At 40.2% G+C, this 10529-nt stretch overlaps 1 protein-coding gene across 1 annotated transcript; it reads right to left on the bottom strand.

The window, feature by feature from the left end:
* Nucleotides 1-631: 631 nt before the first annotated feature.
* Nucleotides 632-9796, bottom strand: LOC125024149 (plastin-1-like). Its single transcript, XM_047611846.1, has 16 exons — nucleotides 9631-9796; nucleotides 9242-9332; nucleotides 7555-7715; nucleotides 7344-7473; nucleotides 6780-6912; nucleotides 6299-6380; nucleotides 4404-4569; nucleotides 3324-3466; nucleotides 3138-3233; nucleotides 2834-3032; nucleotides 2626-2704; nucleotides 1946-2060; nucleotides 1722-1855; nucleotides 1512-1635; nucleotides 1301-1434; nucleotides 632-1206 (listed from the first exon to the last, which is right to left on the bottom strand). Exons 2-16 carry the CDS (start codon nucleotides 9309-9311, stop codon nucleotides 1068-1070), a joined length of 1905 nt encoding a protein of 634 aa, XP_047467802.1. The 5' UTR covers nucleotides 9312-9332; nucleotides 9631-9796; the 3' UTR covers nucleotides 632-1067.
* Nucleotides 9797-10529: the final 733 nt, after the last annotated feature.

The raw sequence follows: 10529 nt of genomic DNA, 5'->3' as shown, positions 1-10529 counted from the left end.
AAACTGCAAGTCAGTTGACGGATGTGATTCCTTATCATTATTTTTGAAAAAGTTTCTTATTATTTTAACATACTAATTCATGTCTTGAGGTGCTAATTCATTATCTTGAGAAATATTTGAAATTCTGCCTCATTTTAAGAAAGTTTCTCTTTACTTTGAGGTCTCAAGTTATTATATTGACATTGTTATCCATTGAATTATGCCCCACTCCCCATCCTGACTCCATTTACAAAGGCAAGAATGGACATTCATTTTGAACCATAAAACACATCACCTAAAAACATGTATTTTATGACAAGTTTTTGATTTATTTTTGTTTTGTGTGTTTCAAAATTGCATCAGAATCAGTTGAATAAAGAGTCAGTCACATTGTCCGTTCTTTTTCTTTACTGTCCAGTTTTTTTTTGTTTTGTTTTTTGAATTTCTAAGGATCATATCAAACGTCACTATCCTTAAGAGCTGCAGACCCAGAACATACGTTAAATCAAAATACTTTTACTTTAGTTGGACATTGTACCTTTATTCCCACTGTCGGGAAACACTGTCTTTATTTGCATCTGTTATTTACATGTACATTTTGCCTTAAAGCTTTCAAAGAAGTCAGATTTTTTTTTTTTTTAGAGACAACATGCACGATGTTCAGAACATTTAATCAATAATTTAATAGCAACATTTAACGCATAACACGTACAGACATGAAGAGGAAGAACAGTTGATTCAGCTTTTCCTTCTGGAGCATCTCCTGCTCATGGTGTCGAAGGAGTAAACAGAATTTTAGTAGTTTCCTATCAAATATGATAAATCAAAGACAAATTAAGAGCTCGTTGTGAGAAATCATGGAGAGATAAATGCATTGACTTTGCTGGTGGGAAAAGAGTCCCATCTTTACGAAAAGGTGTACTGCTTTCAAGATTAACAGAGAATTGCCTTGTGGCTGTTTATCACAATAAGGTCAAAATATTACCATGATGAAGGCAGGATGAAATAAAAGAAATAAAATGTATATTGTGTGCCTTTTTTTTTTTTTATCCCCCTTGTCCCCCCTTGCAGGCTTGTTCATGTCTGTTTCAGCGGACGGACTTTTTTAAACCGTGGCCCATGAGGCAGGCAAACACCGTCATCACCATCTTGGGATTCACCTCCACCAAGTCATCGGGCAGCGCGTACACACGAGCTCCGATCTTACGGGCCAATGAGATGGCGTACCTGGTGAAGGACAGGGAAAAAGAGACGTTTATAGAGTGGCAAATACAAACTTGAGGTGGCACTCGAGGTGGCATGAGAGAAAATCATCCTTTACTTGGCGTTGTTGAGTTTATCTTCTTCATCCAGCTCTTTCTTTTCTACCATCTTCACCATGTCCCACTTCACTGTGCCGGGAGCGATGACGTCGATCAGGTCGATCACTGGCAGAGCAGTGCTGATCAGTTTGTCCTGTGGACAAGGAAGCAGGGTTAATCTCACGTGCAGGTTTCTCTAATTCCTCGTCATCTCCTTTCACACGCACGCACCCTGAAGCTGGTGATCTGCGTTTTCTTCTTTTTCTGGGTCAGCGTGGAGTTGACCCAGTCCAGGATGACTTGATCTCCAACCTTCTCTCCGTCTCCCAGCTGTGACAGAACCATAACCGTGTACCTGGAAGATAACAAGCAGGTGATTTAAACTGCACGAGAAACGGCAGCGTATCCGAACCTCTGAAGGGTTTCGTGGGCTGCACGTACCTCCTCATGAGCTGCCAGAGCAGAGCCAGGGTGTGCAAGGAGCTCCCTTGGTTTATGTTTTCTCCTCCAATGCCGACCAGAGAGAAGTGAGCCACATTCCTGCCCAGCTCCACTGCGTAGTTACAGTTCTCAAGCTGAGATGTGTAAAGAAAATGTATTTATTTATTTTTTTTAATTTTCTTGTTAAATCAAAATGGATCTTTTTGTGACCACCGCTGTCGTACCTTCTTCATGTTGGCGCCCAGGAGGGGATATGGAGGTCTGGTGACTTTCTTCCAGTCCACGCGCACTTTGACACGTTCGTAGAGCTGCAGAATCACCAGGCCGTCACACAGGTCGCTGCAAAAATATGAGGAGACAGGTGAGGGAAATTTACATGAAATCAGATAAAAACAACATGATCAAGAACACTGGATTACTTCGGGGGGATTTGGGCCCATAGCTACCATTGAGGAGTTTTAGTACAGTAAAGCAATGATGGAAACATCTATTTTACCTTAATAAGTGTAGGTAACACGTTTGTATGAGTAGTTAGACGTAACATTAAAAATCTGGGACTCTTCTCACAAATAACAACAAAATATATGATTTTATCCAACCTTAAATAGAATCAGTAAAACAATTACTGTAGTTTTCTGTTGTTTGAAGTATTGTTGAGTGTAAATAGTAAAAACTGCATTATTTCATAAGACAAAAACAAACTGTACAAGCATAAAACAGAAAACCACTCCCTTTCTTTCAATCTTTAATTAGGGAAAGCCTTTTGGAAGAAACTTTGTAGTTTACTGATGATGCTCACCTGATTTCCTTATTGCCCAGATAACTTTAAATAGATAACTTAAGGAATGTTAAGTATTAACTCCTTGACAAGAGTGATTATGCTCGTGTACAGCTGGTTGCATACCGGTAAAGGTGGTTGACATGTGGAGAGACACCAAGGGAGTTCATCCAGTTGCGATATATTTTCTCTTCGTGGGTCTCAGCTGTAAAGACACGGAGAGGTCATAAATGTTGTCGTATCTTCTACCATCACCACAACCTGTCAGTATTTTCTTGCTGAACGGTGCTTTTTATTCCGTGCGCTCAAAACCACAGCGGCAGGTGGGCCTCACGCTCTATGTGCGCCATCTCAAGGCCTCCGTTGTACTGGGCCCCTTGCAGGCCAGAATGCATGTTGAACAGGTTGGCCACGAACGCCAGGTTCAGCTTGAGGATTCCGTTTGTGACGTCGCGAGGAGTAACAAACTGCCTGCAGTCCATCTTGGCCGCCTGCTGCAGCATCAGCTCGGCCCTTCGCTCCAGGTTTCTCTCCTTTACATCCACACAAAGGAAAAGGAAACCATCACAGTTTTTGTTTTTACCCTCACATTTCACATCCGCTAGCTTCTCTCGATGATTTCAGATGAAGTGACTTACGTTGAGGCCGTCCAAGTCGATGTTGATGGAAGTTTTCGACTCCTTCGATTCCTCGTGAGCGATCTGGCGCAGCAGGTAGAAGTACGCCCGCGAGTCCTGCAGAATCAACGTGCAAGAGTTACTCTCATGTCTTTATCAATTTGTGCGTGTGTGTTTGCATATGCGTGTTATTTTTGCGTGCAGCACCTTGATGTCTTCGGTGAAATTGGTGATGGGTTTCGTCCCGGCGTTGCGTAGGTGATAGTTGACCCAGCGGAGGAGCAGCTCCTCAGGGGACAGAGACATCAGATGCTCCAGCTCTTCTCCATCCAGCAGAAGGGCGATCAGACCTGGAGGACACATAAAGCAACTAGAGATCAACAACAGATTAAAAAACAAAAAAAAGTTCTTCTTGTCACAACAAAACTTTTATAATTGATATAGTTCAATGAGTATTTGCTTGTTAAATGGCACTGTTGATTGACTCAAAGCATGCACACTGTCAGAACCTAAAGAATATTTGAAATATATTTCTGTTTTCTACTAATTGCCATATACCATAGATCTTCAACAGGGGGTCCGCGACCCCTAGGGGGTTAGTGGAGGTACTGCAGGGGTGGGGGTCGTAAAAATCTTTGATTGATGAAACATTTGTTATGTATATTTTTTTAATTGTTCCCCACAAATTTAAACTAACACCCTAACCACCCTACTGTTGCACATTTTTTAAATAAAAAAAATACAGTATAATAACACTGTATATTTACAAGTAGTACTGGTCCTTGGCCTAAAAAACGTTGAAGACCTCTGCTATACACAGTAATAAAACAAGTCATTGTGCACTTTCATTTGCAGGACAAGTAGAGTGAATACTCTATTACTCTAGTAGAGTTACTAGAGTAACAGAGTATTTTTTTCACTGTCTTGTTACTTTTGCTCAAGCAGATTGGAGATTTGAATTCTGCTGAAATGTCAAAACTTCAGACTCATGCTCAATTGTATATAATTGTATGTGTCCATTTCCTCTCGTACGTTGTCCTGCTCTTTCTGAAGTGACGCAATGGGGAGGTGATCACTAAATCCGAAGCAATAAAACCTTGTATCTTGCCTACAAGATCAAGATAGGAGATTGCATCTTTACTTTTATTGAGTGAGAACATATTAACCAACAAATGCAGTAAGATCTGCTGAAGCAGATGACAGGAAGCCTGCACAGCATCCCATTAATAAAGCAACTATTAATGTGTGTGTGTGTGTGTGTGTGTGTGTGTGTGTGTGTGCACTGACCTTCGTTCCTGCTGATTTCTATATCAGCAAACAGGCCAACCTTGATGATTTGCCAGTACAGTCCCAGGACCAGGTGGGGTTTCCCAGCCATCAGATCATGGGCGTCAATGCTCACCACTGTGCAGCCGATTGCTGAGGCTGAGTTCAGGGCCAGCACGAGATTCTCCTGCAAACGCACATTAATTGATATCAGTTATTTTTTTCAATGAAAGTCAGACCCTTTATTTTTCTTGTTTTACACTGCTTCCTGACACAATTAGAAACCAAATGCACCAATCGATGCTATCTACCACTGAGGCTAAGAATGAATGGGTTGATGGTCCAATTGTCCAGTAAAAAATAAAACTTTTACTTCTCCACAGAGGAGACAGTTATATAATCACACACATAAAGCAGATATGGAAAAAAAGAAGAAAATGCAATAAAAAGGTTAATGTATTACAGACCTCTCAAAGTCCAACATTACGGGACTGGACAGTTTCAGTTGTTACGGACTTGGGTGACATCCACATTTTATTTACAGTACAGTCAGGTGTTAGTCCTTCTCCAGCACATCCCAAACATTCACAATGTTCAGGTCTGGAACCCCATTGCACTGTCATCTTGGAATATGCCCGGACCATTAGGGAAGAAAATAATCCCCTGATGGAATAACCTGATCATTCAATAGATTCAGGTAGTCAGCTGACCTCATTCTTTGGGCATAATGTTGCTGAACCTACACCTGAGCATCTGCAGCAATCCCAGATCATGGCACTGCCCCCACAGGCTTGTGCAGTAGGTACTAGATATGATGGGGGCGTCACTTCATCTGCCCTTCTGACCACATTTCTTCCTGGAAGAAGATGGTTCCCCACTATCTTTCCAGTTTTCTCAACGCAACTTTAATAGTTTCTGCTTCAATTTCTCTGCTGAATTGTCTGCTTGATGCATGCCAATGGTTAGACCCTTCTCAAACACACTACCATCTTTTCCATGACAGCGGGATGTGTCTTTCCACATGGTTGTTTAAGAAATGAGAAGCTACCCATTGCATCAGTTGGGGTTAAATAACTTGTTGCCAGTTGAAATATAATCACCCATGCAGTAAATACCCAATATGATGCTAGAACCTATTTGCTTAGTTAAATCCAGGTGGATACTTTCGTTTTGGCCGGAAAGAGTATTTTCAGTGTTTGCTGTTAGCTTAGTTATTAGCCTGCTGCAAATGGAACTCGTAGTTACAACACAAGAAGTCGTGAAGACAAAATGTTTGGTATTCAGGTGGTAGCATCAGTCGTAAGTCCTGAGAACACAGCTACGGTATCTAGGAGCCATTGAGGCTAACAATGTAGCAAGCTAAGGACAGGCTAACTTAATATAAGGAAGGCAAAGGCTTGACAGTTAATTAAGCTAATACATGTTATAAATTAAGAAAATTAAGAAGAACCGTTCCCAAACTATTAACCTCCATTCATCTCACACGTGAGCCCAACCATAACACACAAAAAAAGGCAGTAAAAACAAACAAAGAAAAGGCCGTTTATGTGGACTCTAGATGCTATTTGATAACAGAAACTGATTCTGTTATGTCCAGCCAGGAAATAGTTTGGCTCATTCTTAAATAATAATTGATGATGTTGATACTGTTTTATGCTTCCCCTCAATTCAGGTCCGTATGCTGAGCTAAGCTAACAAGCCCATGGTACAGACACAGGTGTGTTAATGATGGCTGAATTCGACTTATGGGATGGGAACATGCTAGTTAACTATCATGTCTTATTGAGATGCTTAATGGAACGGGGCAACCTGCTTGTATCAGTGCTTCCTCTACTGCAGTGATAAGTTAGCATGCTAAGTTAGCATTGGCATGGGGTTTATGGGTTTAGGAAAACTCATGGAAACCTTCAACTCACTGTCATTTTGAAGGTGGTAAGCTTCTTGGTGTTGATGACCCTTTCGTCAATCGTGTCAGGCTGAGACAGGTTGATCATTTTACTGAAAGAGAACAAGCAGTTTGATACGGATGAAGTGAAAGTGACTGAGGTGATTGCCGAATCAGATTTCTAAAGTGTCGCCTCCCCTCTGAGGCAGGCGTCAGTTAAATGTACAAAGTCCATCATATAGTGAAACCCTAACGTTAAATAAAAGTGGTCCGAGAGCGGTGGACCATAATAAAAAACACAATAAAACATAATCACACCATTCCTCATTAACCTTTGTTGCCAGATAAAAGTGAAAAATACTTAGCCTAGCTGTTTACTAGTCGACAATCAAACATAACCGTATATGGAGATGGACTTGTCTCACCTCATTTACCTCAGCAGTAAATATAATTATACAAAAACCTTGTTGCCTGTGCACGTGACTAAAATGTGAGTGTGTTTGTGTCAATACCATAGCAGGATGCCGTCACGGACAGAGGTGAAGAGGCTCTCATTGTCAGGGTTCATGGGCAGCAGGTGTTGGCAGTCTGGATCTTTCGCCAAAGCTTTGTTGATCCAGTTAACGAAAGCCACTTTCTCCTCATCTAAACAATCATTGATAATCTATTAGTCTCAGTTTAAGTCATCATTAACTGCCAATTAACCAACCTCAGCAGGTTAAGTGGGTATATACAGTGGATGGATGGAGGTATTGTTGAAAAACTGTACTGAGAATTTAGAGAGGTACACAACTATATTCAAGAGTAAAATTGCTTCTATCATAATCTGTGGCTCAATTTATGACAGCACAATGTTATTAAAGCTCCCAATAAGTATAATACTAGGAAAGCTTGGGACTTGGAATGTGTGATTAAGATTTTTTATCATCCAAATGGACAGAGGAGACGTTGTTATTTTTTTTAAAAAAAAAAACATGTGTCTACAACAGCAGTAAATTATTTTCAATAATCTGCTTTCTGTGACAAACTGAAGATTATCATAGACATACAGTAATATTAAATGCATAATGTCCTACCAGAGTAGGAGTGCTGGGTTCCCTCGCTGGATTTTCTTGACATCCCTCCAAACGAACGGATCCCATCCTTCCTCGTGATTGACTTCCTGAAGGTCTCACTGAGCTGCTTGCTCTTCAGCTCTTGGTAGATCTGACCACAAACAGACACCGTAAGTCCATTGCAAGTCTGTGTATTCACTCACGACCTGTGTGTGTGTGTGCTCAAACTTACAGAAACGAACTCCTCGAAGCTGATCTTCTCGTCTTTGTTCGTGTCCCCGGATATGAAGGTCTCCATGATCTCCCGCACCTTGTATCCGGGCAAGCTGAACCTGACCTCTTTGAACAGCTCATGAAGCTCGTAGTCGCTCACATAGCCGCTGTTATCAATGTCTGGAGACGGGCGTACAAATAAAAATATCTATTTACTCGCTGCAATAACAATTGGAAACTGACTACTTTCATACAGCATTCAAACTAATGTCTAATGAAACACTAAATCTGTTTATTATAAATGTAATTATTATTTTGCATAGAGCCCTTTGACTTCCACACTAAGAAGTACGATTAACTGCAATTACATATGATTCATTGTTAATCTATATTAACAGCATGCACTGCAAACTGAGCATTTTGATACTGTATGAATAAATGCTGTATGATGTATATTTTCCAGCTATGGTCATCTGTTCAAAAGTGCTGTATCTCAAAAAATATAAAAGCCTCACCTTAGATTTTTGTATATATAAGTGTATCTCACAAATTGAATGGTTAGAAATGGGTACAAAATGAGAAATTAAGCATTTTATTGTCTACTACTACTACAAAAAAGATCAACCATGTGGTTACAATGCCAGTCAAAGGGACATTCTGTCAGAATGTCTGTTTTCAGTTTTGTGGCTTGTGAAACATGTGAAATGATACGTATTTCGTCACATGCTACTGCATTAGTGTGATATTACTGGTCTAAGAGTTCCGCTTTACAACATTGTCCATTTGGAGGATTTCTAATTCCTTATCGTGTCATTGTGTTCAGCAGAGCTATTGGATAAAAATAAAATTTAAAAAAAAGTCACATTTTGTGCAAATGTTCATGGTCTCCAAAGGATGAACGGACTTAACTTACTGATATCTGACTTAAACTTTTGTGCCAGCGTAAATTTTACAAAGCGAGTCAGCAGAGGATTACAGGGTAGTTTGATACGGACATTTAAAGTCTGTATGAACTTATCTGCATCTGTTTTGATCACTGACTGCAAATAAGATAAGACTGATAACAGGTCAACCTTTATTTGTCCAACACACACTTGCACTACACCGGTTATTGTGATCATATTCTGCAAAACTAAATTAAGTTTCCATGAGTCCCATGTTGCATTTTGCCAATTAACACATCTACAGATGATAGCATTCACTGTATCCACATTTACATAAATGCCCAAATGTTCAAAATCAATAAATAAAGAACAGTAAAGATCCCATGCTTATAGCAATAATTAACTATGTTATGCTTTTATTTATTTTTTTATTAAAATTATTTAGTTTTATCACATCAAATAAATAAAAGTGTTTCTGCTCTGTTGCTTTCTGGTAAAAAAATTAATGCTTACACTGTTTTAAACAGGACAAAATTTCCTCAAAACTTTTATCTCTGTACAGTATATGACACAATAACACACAGGAGGTGCCCCTCATATATTTAGCTCATCATAATCTCCACCTTTTTTTTTTCATCATACACTTATTAACTGATAAAAAACCTGGCATTTTGTTATCACACCTGAAAAAAACCTCTCTCACAAAGTACATCCAAGCAATAAAATAAAAAACACACTTGTATAAGAGTAATCTTTTATGGCTGGCAGTTAAACTCTCATTTGCCATCGCCAGATTAGGTGCGCTAGCGGTGCGGCACTCACCGATTTTGTTAAAGGCCTCTCGGAGATCCTCCAGGTCCTCTCTGGAAATCTGTGTGACGTAACTCGCCATAGTAGCTCACGCTGTGCGTACCTGCAACTTGCACGGGTTAGGATTTTGATAGCGGGCACAAAGTCTCATCAGAAGGCCGCCTTAAGGGAGATCCTCTTCATTTTAAGGCAATTAAATGCAGATGTTTAACTGAGACAAAAGCAGATAAATGATTATAGTGTCTTAGACTACTTTACAATCTCCTTAAAATGCACCAAGCAGTCACAGTTAAAAACCTTCAACACTCCTCCTTGCAAATTAGTGAGGAGACCGCAGCATTTAAAAGTTAAAATATCCATAAAATAAACAACAAAATAAAAGCCAGAAGGAGACAAGTTACCTTCACAAGAGTCTGTGTTTCCTGAGCTAATAATCCTCTCAGTGCAGGTCCCTCTGGCCTGGCTACAAGAGTGGAGTCTTCCAGGTGTATGCGAGGCTTCGAGCGGAGAGGCACAGAGAGGAAGAGACCGGTGAGACTGTAGAGCTGGTTATCTCTCCTAGGAGGAGGGACACGGTGGACCTTTGACCTGCCTGGACCCTGGGACAGGCGTAGCCTTGCTGTTAACATTTAACACCTCAGCCATGTCATCACGTTATTGTCTATAAACATGGCGATCACCTGGCCTATTGAGACATTGATTTGCAGATAAAGAGCACATTGCAAATAATAAAAAAAAAAAAGAAGATTAAAAATGAGCGTGCTAGTCATCCTCTTAGGACAAAACGATGCCGTGTTTGAACTGTATCTGCTGGCTGAACATGAAACTGCAGTCAGGAGATAGTTAGCTTAGCGCACCGTTTTAAGACTGGAAGCAAAGGGAAACAGCTCTTCCGTGTGTCTTCAAAGAGTCTCTTCCAACTTCTCTGACATCTGAGCCTGAGACTGAGGAAACAACAAAGCACATAATATTCTAACCTCCCATAAAAAAGATTCTCCCTCTTCTATTTATACTTTGGTTTCTGCAAAGAGATCAAACCAAACCGGAAGTAACACGTCAACGATTCAAGCTTTTGAGAGGCAGGTTTAATTTCCTTGCTTCCAATCTCCACACTATGCTAAACTATGCTAAGCTAAGCTGATCCTGCTTAAAGCTCCAAATGCATCAATCTCACAAGGGTATGCTATGAAAGATCGCCAGCTAACTCTCAGCCTCTGATTACACTTGATATTGACCTTATACCCTTTAGCTTCCAGTTTAGCAGCCGTACACAAGCTCCCGGTGCAAAAATGTAAACGCT

The sequence above is a fragment of the Mugil cephalus genome, chromosome 17 (genome assembly GCF_022458985.1).
Source record: "Mugil cephalus isolate CIBA_MC_2020 chromosome 17, CIBA_Mcephalus_1.1, whole genome shotgun sequence".
NCBI lineage: Eukaryota > Metazoa > Chordata > Actinopteri > Mugiliformes > Mugilidae > Mugil > Mugil cephalus.
This window is presented reverse-complemented; position numbering and strand designations above follow the sequence as displayed.

Excerpts from the sequence above, each read along its gene's own strand:
- LOC125024149 (XM_047611846.1), bottom strand. The coding sequence starts at position 9,311 with ATGGCGAGTTACGTCACACAGATTTCCAGAGAGGACCTGGAGGATCTC. Across the intron at positions 6,913-7,343 it reads AACCCAGCACTCCTACTCTG|ATGAGGAGAAAGTGGCTTTC; the intron begins GTAGGACATTAT and ends ATGATTGTTTAG. Across the intron at positions 1,435-1,511 it reads CGCAGATCACCAGCTTCAGG|GACAAACTGATCAGCACTGC; the intron begins GTGCGTGCGTGT and ends CCTTGTCCACAG.